This window comes from Abramis brama (genome assembly GCF_963993115.1).
Source record: "Abramis brama genome assembly, chromosome: 22".
Taxonomy (NCBI): Eukaryota; Metazoa; Chordata; class Actinopteri; order Cypriniformes; family Leuciscidae; genus Abramis; species Abramis brama.
The window spans coordinates 29,030,003-29,038,638 of NC_139984.1; the positions used below are offsets into that span (position 1 = coordinate 29,030,003).

Here is an 8,636-nt window from a genome sequence, read left to right on the forward strand (position 1 = left end):
AGCTGCTTTTATTTCTAGAATATCATCAAGGCTGTTAGTGCTACATAATACAGCAAACATTGCATTGTAATACACCCATACAAAACAAAACAGAGTAACAGCCTTTTAATATTTAAAAGTGCGGAAGAATAAAAATGTTTCCAAACTCTAAAATGAAACTCGAGACCATGGGACTTTAAGTAGCCTATTAAATGTAACTACTAGAGAAATAAACTGAAGACCCTGTGCTTTCATAAAATAAAACAATATTTTAAAAATAGACTAACAAAGCCTAGTTAGCCAGCCTAGTAGGCTATGTAAAATATCAATTTATGATAATATGTAATAAACGTTTACCTTAATTATAAACAATATATAAACTTTTACCATACCTATCATGCAGTTTGTGAAAACATTTATGAAGTTGCAAGCGTTCGCTCGCGTCCAGAGGAATGAGGAAGCTTGTGATTGGTTGTTCGAGGCGCGCGCGTCATTAAAGTTCCGCTTATTCCGCTCTAGGTCTGTTGATTTTCATTCCGTATCGGACCGTCCCGTTCACTTATCTGTCTACTCTACATCAGAGGAATCTCATCTCGCTGCATTATGGGGATGTTTCTAAGAGCACTTACTTTGCTGACTTTATCATGTCTGGTTGAGACCAAACAGAAAGACTTTTACACGTTTAAGGTGGTGAACAGCAGAGGGAGGTTAGTTTCTCTGGATAAATACAGAGGATCGGTGAGTCTCCAGAAATGAGCTCTGATGCTGCAGACGTGTGATGCAACTAACGTGCATGTAAGACAAGCCTGCGATACTAACGTGACATCACTGTGTGGCTTTCTGTTGTTGAATTTCCTCACTTCAAGTATTTTCTTTCTAACAACCTACTAACCGGCAGACTGGAGTGGTCCTTCATTCATTCTCAGTGTCTACGTGGCAGCTTCATGCATCTCAGCTCCTGCTGTGATTCACTCTTGATAACTCCTGCATTTCGGAATAACTTTCAGTAATTATATCAACAGACATTATTGCATTAAATAATGCTCTAGAGATTAGTATTGCATGTACATTCAAACAGAGCGAAATCAAATTGATTGGTTTTGAATGTCGAACTAGTCCAGATTTAAACAGTTGGCCTATAAAGTTTAACTTTGCAAATATTATTTAGTATTTTAATAGTAGCCTAACAATTTACATGCTATAATTTAAAGCATTAGAAAAGACACATGTTGTGCTACACTGCTTTTTTATGCGTAATTTATTATACATAAAATAATAGATTGTGTGGTTTTAAACAGAACTGAGTTTGCACAACTCGTTTTGAGTCACTAGGTGTCGATGTTGAATAACTTTGAAAAGCTATTCGTAGATCTTTGAAATCTGATACCAATCAGCAACTATAGGCTATTATATTATATTATATTAATTATATTCTATTGTATTATATTATATTGAAAATTATAGTGAATCTATAGCTAAAGTTTCAGGGGGGTTCATGAATAATGTATAAATAATGTTAGTGCTGACATTTTGAGAACATTATTAAAGACCAGATAATTCTGAATGAACATTCTATTAACGTTACATGAAGAACGCTTGTTCATTACTTTGAACCTTGCCAGAACGTTTGCTGAAGCTCTGAGAGCGTTCTCTGTTAGCCTGACTAAATTATCTACACTGTAAAAAAAAAATAATTCATGATTTGTTATTGTCAAATCAGCTTAGATAATTGTGGTTCAGATAACATATTTTGAGTTTCTATTTATTAAACCAACTTCCAAAATTTTTAATTTTAAGGCAGCCAGGTAACTTACCTTGTAATATTTATTGCTACCCTTACTAATATCACTTTACTACTACTACTACCACTCCTCCTCATACAACGACCACTACGACTACTTCTACTACTGTTTTTGAAAATAAATAAATAAATTTGTATTTACCAGCTCTTTACATGCAATCAGCCATGCATGCTTTTAGTGTAGTTGTAACCTATCAGACGAAGTGGGTCAGTTTTAACACTAAATAATGAATAAAAAACATGAAGTGCTTTAATAACAGCAGGCTTAATGGAGGTGAGGTGTGTTTCAATCTGTATCAAGAGCTGATATTATAGGGCTGATGTCAGCAAGTGTGTAACTAGCATCTTTAGAAAAAAACGGTAACACTTTATTTTGATGGTCCCTTTTGAACATTCTGTTGACTATAATTAACTTTGCAACTACATGTCAACTAACTGTCATTAGAGTATTAGTAGACTGTCTGCTTAATATCTGATAACTCTTTATTGTGATGCTCCTCCAACAGACACTCTACTATAAGTAACTTTGCAACTACATGACAACTTATTCTAACCCTAACCCTACCAGTCTACTAATACTACTCTAATGAGAGTTAGTAGACATGTAGGTGCAATGTTACTTCTAATGTGTTAAAGGGACCATCAAAATAAAGTGAAACCAAAAAAAAACAAATATACACACGGACATTTGTACATTTGATTATCATGAGAGGTCTTCAAAACTTCAAAAGAGAGAGGTAAAGCAGACATTGACGTCACTCCTCTCAGCTCTCACGCTCCTCCGCTGCTGCTGCTGATTGGCTCTAATGGCTTCATTTGGCTTTTAGACCATGATTGGTGTTCATGGTCATATGCTTCAAAAACCTTCCTACAGTTTAAAAGCAGAGACACTTGTGATTATGATCACAAACCCTTAATCTGATTCATGGACAACACAACTACTCTTTAAAATTGTTTTTTCTAAGAAAATAAAACAAATTACTGGAGTATGTTTATCTATCTATCTGTCTGTCTGTCTGTCTGTCTGTCTGTCTGTCTGTCTATCTATCTATCTATCTATCTATCTATCTATCTATCTATCTATCTATCTATCTATCTACAGTATCTGTCTGTCATCTTCATTTATAGCGCTTTTACAGTTTTTCTCAGTCGCTTTGGTGCATTTCTCACATCACTATTTACATTTGCACAACAGTTAGTTCAACCTCCACAACATTTAGTCATTTGTGCACATCACAGTAGCAGTTTCTCATTCCTTCCAACAAATTGCAAATGCTTTTGGACATGCATCAATTGCTTTCATAGAACTCTCTGCTGTTTTATAACATTATCATTTGCTTATGTCATGTCAGTCAAAATTAACTATACTTGTGAATGCTGAATAGTCATTCCATATAAAACTAATAGTCCTCATTTCATTGCTTGAGTCATTACATACAAATATGTTGAACTAGTTGTCAAAATCTGTCAAGCAAATTTTACACATTTTTTTAAATCTTTTTTTTCCTGAAAATGTCTCCTAAATGGAACAATTTCTCTCAGGTGAATCTCAGCTTTCACTGATGAGGAACGTCTGGATGTGCATGAATGATTACAGTACTATGTATGTTGTATGTTCAGTTACAATATGTACTGCAATATTCTTACAGTTGTGCACAGCTCTACCCAAAGGGAGTTTATGTTTGTTGTAAATAAGGGTGTATTTTTTCTTTTGCACAATGCTGTGAACAAATTAGAATTGCAAAGAGCATATGCAGTGAAAATGTGAAACATACATATTCAGTGTCTTGTACTCAGTTACCTCACTAAATACAGTAATGTGTAGCTTTACTGTATTTTTCAAATGGCTGTGAAAATAGTATATAGTGCTGACTTGATCATTTTCAGGTAGTGTCACCAAGATCTGACTTTTTTGCATTGGAAAACATTTACAGAGTAAACTGTCATAATGAAAACATGACAAAGCCATTTGACTATCTTGTTCATAAACAATGGTGTCAGGACTTTTCATCTTGATGACACTGACACTTTCATTGACATGAATACTTGCTTTTGAGGAGTGAGCTATCCATTTTGAGCAAGTGACACGCTTTTGCAGGTTATCAACTAGGTTTTGCAGTTTGTACTAATTGTTTTGAGAACTGCATTAACTGTTGTGCAAATGTAAATAGTGATATGAGAAATGCACCAAAGCGACTGAGAAAAACTGTAACAATGCAGATTGTTCCAAAGCAGCTTTACATTGATAATAGGAAATTATCTGTCTGTCTGTCGATCTTTAACCCTGAATGCAGTAGACATATAATGTATGATGTTGTTGATTTCCCTGTCCCATGTTTGTAGGTTTCACTGGTAGTGAATGTGGCCAGTGAGTGCGGTTACACTGACGAGCACTACAAAGACCTCCAGCAGCTGCAAAAAGACTTCGGGCCGTTTCATTTCAATGTGCTGGCATTTCCCTGTAACCAGTTCGGCCAGCAGGAGCCAGGCAGCGATAAAGAGATCGACAGCTTCGTGCGGCGGGTCTACGGGGTTTCTTTTCCCATCTTCAGCAAGATCGCTGTGGTTGGAATAGGGGCAAATAACGCTTACAAATACCTTGTGGGTGAGTGGAACAGGTTACAGAGGGATCAAAAAGTATTTAGACTATAAATCACACTTTAAAAAATCAGTCATTGCATTAGATACAAAATATAAAATCAAGTGTTTGTTGTGCAATGCCTGATCCCTTTGTGGCAAATCATCCTTAATATTTGCAAAGAAGAATGTGCAGTCTCAAAACAATTCGTACAAACAGCACCACAAGCCTGTTACTTACTCAAAATCTTTAGATCATCTCTCAAAAGTAAGTATTTATGTCAATGAACATATCAGTGCCATCAGAATGAAAAGTCCTTGTGTCATTGTTCACAAACAAGATAGTAAAAATGCTTAGTCATGTTGTCAATAAAACACTGCACTCTGTTAGTATTACCTGATGTAATCTATGGCAGTTTGGGTGACAGTTACTGTATTGAAATGTACAAAGCTGGCTTCTTCTGTATGCCATATATCCATCAAAAGTACAAATTTACACACTACTGTACGTGAGTTATTGATTGAAAGTGGATAGGATTCAGTTACACTTTTACTAGTGCTCTGACAAAAAGAAAAAAAACATTACAATATTATTATGATATAGAAAAGAAAAAGAAATAGGGGCACAAAGGTGAAAATACAACATTAGAAAGGCAAACACAGGAAAGACCCCTTAGGCAGAACTTAGGCAGCTCTGTATATGCTTGCCAATCGAAGGTGCATGAGATGCAACTCTGAGCTATTTCAGAGAACTGGTTTCTCATTGGTTGATCTACATTCTCTTCATTAGTGAAAGTCAAGATTCACCTGCACAATTCATCAATTCATGGCACATTTACAAAAAGTCTAATAGAAATGTGTAGAAAATATGCTTGACAGTTTATGACAACTAGATCAACCATTTTGCATTTAATGACTTGATGACTAGATGTTTTGAGGGGTAAGACTATTGCACAGAGAACTATTTAATACATTTTGAGCAACACAGCATTATCAACTGATAATGTAGGAAACCACAGACAATTGTACATAATCAATTGCATGAATGTACCATGAATGTACCAAAGCAATCGCAACTTGTTCAAAAGAATGAGAAACTGCTTTTATGATGTGCACAAGTGACTAGATGATGTGGAGGATGAACAAGTAGTTTTGAGAGTTTCATTTCTGATCTGAGACTTTTTCTGAGAAAAACTTTAAACAACCGTCGCTCTCTCTTCTAATTTCAGAGGCGTCTAGGAAAGAGCCGACCTGGAATTTCTGGAAGTACCTCATCAATACTGATGGCAAAGTTGTTGATGCGTGGGGTCCTGATGTCTCCGTCAAAGAAATCCGCCCACAGATAGCGGATATGGTTCGGAAGCTGATCATCAAGAGGAAAGAAGAGCTTTAAGTCCTTTGAATCTTCTTCAGCTCTGAAAACTGTCAACACTCAGACCTCAGAAACAGATTCTTTGAAGAAACAAATGCTAATTTAGGCCTATTTAAAGTACGAAGTGTGAGATTACACCAGCGCAACCCACTTTAAACGAACATATATCCTCTCATCCAGTTGTGAATCTTTCGGTTGTGAAAACTTTGTTGCATCTGTTTGGAAAGAGAAGCACTGAGAATTAAAGTGATAAAAGACCACTTTTATTAATAAACCACTTCATGCTTACACTAAATGACATCCTACACGTTATGTCTAAAAGAACAACACCAAAAAATAGAGCAATATGATGAACTGATTCTGGAGTAGAATTTATATACATATATATTCCCGCTATCTTTTTGTTCTGTGATCTTCCTGAAAGATTAAAAAACACCCTTTGACCTTGTTATATTTTAGTTTGGTGGCTCCATTAAAAGTTTTGCCCTAAATTTTCAGTATTTTGTTGATTTGGAAGAAAATGTGTGTGGTGGTGCTTGCCCGTGTCAAATTAAAACTTAATCATTTTTTAAAAATATTTTTCTGAAGAAAATGTGAGTTGAGGTGCTTGCCCGTACAAAATAAAAATAAATTATAAAAAATGTATACAAAGTTCTGTCATGAAACTCGCAGGCTGATAGTCCTTAACTCTGCTTGCAATCACATCATTCTCTATAGGGCACAGCTGATTGGTTCCTGCTGTATCAGTAGCCAATGAGCTGCTCAACAATCAAATACTGGTCAGCATTTGCTGTAGCAGTTGCAGTGCGCTTTCAGAAACCCTCCACCTTCCCCAGCTCCACCTGTATAGATCTGATATGGGTAATTCATGTACGCTATATTGTACAGCAGTAACAAGTCCCGCACTTGCTCTGCAGCAACAGCAATAACAGCAGCAGCAGCAGATTCGAAACATATCAACATTTTCATATCCATTACCCTGCCAAACACTTTAAAAATTAAAAATGAATTATGATAAATATTATATTTTAATAATTTCTAAAGAAAATATGTGTGGTGGTGCTTGACCATGTCAAATTAACCATCATGATGTCAGACTTGGCCTGTGCTCTCCAAGCATTTTGATCAGATCAGTGAAGGAAAATGTAGAATAAATAAATACACATTTCAATTTCGTGAATCGTAAGAATATTCTTTTCCATAATTTGTCCAAAAAGGCTGCAAACTTAAACACGTGAAGGTACATTCAAAAGCAAAATATTATGTCCTTAAATTATTTTTGTGCAGAGGATGAGAGAGCAGAACATCTTTACAATTCCCATTTACACATTCATGGCGTTTTCTTAAAGGTGCTCGAAGCGATGTTGGGTGACGTCACTTCTTGTTGACGTTCGAAGTATTGTCAAACAAAACGGAGGCTAGCTCAACACTCCCTCCTCCTCATCCCGTTCCCTCCCCCTCCCTTCCCTGCTTCCTGAAACAGGCTAAATTCGGGACTTTGCTTTTCCTTCTCCTTTTCCCTCTTCTTTGGTATTTGTTAATCGGAACATCGTCTCTTTGGTCGTGTGTCGGCCATATCAAAATTCTCAAGAATATACCATTTTAACGTTAGTCGTTGTCGTTGTCTAGGACATCTCTCCTCTAGCTAACTTCCCTCTTCATGCTTCTCTCTCCTCCACTCCACACCCCCCTTCATGTGCACGCGTACTAACCCCCCAACCCCCACCCCCAAATCATTCTTGTCAGTTATTGGCTGGAACACTGTTTGTTATGTTTCGCGGTCCAGGCTGGGCCAGTTTGTTTTTGTTGCCGTTTGTGGAGCCTGTGCTGTCTACAGAGACCGCGTGTCTTTACAGTGTGTTCAGGGGACAGGCAGCTAGCGGATAGTGAGGAGATGTTTGCTGTATGTGACAAAAAATGTTTCGGCCTAAAAAACGCACGACATCGCTTAGAGCAACTTTAAGTAAGTGCTCAGGGTTACTTTGCAGCCAGTTTCAAACATTTTATTAGTAAAAATGTGCTAAAGTGTGTATTGGAAAACTCAAGGTGTGATTTGTATTTCACATTCAAATTAATATTAAAGGTTTTATGGAATGTACAAGATATTAACTCAAGGTCCTGGTGTACGCTGTGCCCTCTTTAGACTTGAAGTTGAATGGCTAAATGCTTATAAAGCCAGTCAAATCTCTCTTTGGAGTAATTGATTTACTCCAAAAATCAATCACACATCCCCTAAACAAGCTGCATTATTTGAGGTATGATTCATGCATTACATTAGTTTAACTCCCAAAAAGCAATGGTAATACTGATGCTTGATTTTTGCTCAAAGCAAGATGAAACCTTGGGAGAAATCAAGGTTTATTTTTTGCATCTATTACAGCGGAGTTTGATATGGGAAATGATTTCCCGACAGTGTTTTACCATTTTTTTTTTTTTTCTGGGTCCCACTGACAACGTTCGTCAAGGTTTATTTAATGAATGCTTGTGCTTTTTCAAGCCTGATTCTGCTCAACATCTTTTGTGTTCCACCAAAGAAAACAAGCAGGTTTCATATGAGTCAGAGTCCATGTTTTCTTCAGATTTTATTTCAAAAGATCAAGGAAAAATGATTTCTCATTATGTGATGCCTGTAATACAGACAATTTCGTAAAGCAGTTTCTCCTCGGTGTATGTTGGAATTCATGTAAGTGACATTTGGATTGTTTTATTTTACAGAGTCATTTGAACTTTTTCTTGCCACCCACACCAAAGTTAATCTCTAATGATTTTATTAATTTCTTCAGACCGTGATAAAGAAATATGCACCTTAAGACTTTAATCTACTTACACTGAATGATTTTCTTCCTTCCAAAACTTCAAAAAAGATGTACATGACCTTTTCGGTATTATGTGACCGCCTGAAGTAAA

The 8,636-nt window shown here is 36.4% G+C and overlaps 1 protein-coding gene across 2 annotated transcripts; it reads left to right on the forward strand.

Annotated features, from left to right (window-relative positions):
- The first annotated feature begins 496 nt into the window (after positions 1–496).
- gpx7 (glutathione peroxidase 7) lies at positions 497–6,226 on the forward strand. Of its 2 annotated transcripts, none has more exons than XM_084099444.1 (3): positions 497–717; positions 4,124–4,385; positions 5,587–6,226. In XM_084099444.1, the coding sequence occupies exons 1-3, from the start codon at positions 583–585 to the stop codon at positions 5,748–5,750; spliced, it is 561 nt and encodes a 186-aa protein (XP_083955570.1). In that variant the 5' UTR covers positions 497–582; the 3' UTR covers positions 5,751–6,226. The 2 variants fall into 2 exon arrangements, with proteins under 2 accessions (XP_083955570.1, XP_083955571.1); XM_084099445.1 differs by having other exon boundaries at positions 671–774.
- Positions 6,227–8,636: the final 2,410 nt, after the last annotated feature.

Bases quoted from the DNA above. Each gene is read 5' to 3' on its own strand.
- gpx7 (XM_084099444.1), top strand. From the start codon at position 583: ATGGGGATGTTTCTAAGAGCACTTACTTTGCTGACTTTATCATGTCTG. The intron at 718-4,123 runs GTGAGTCTCCAG...CCATGTTTGTAG, and splicing joins TGGATAAATACAGAGGATCG to GTTTCACTGGTAGTGAATGT. The intron at 4,386-5,586 runs GTGAGTGGAACA...TTCTAATTTCAG, and splicing joins CGCTTACAAATACCTTGTGG to AGGCGTCTAGGAAAGAGCCG.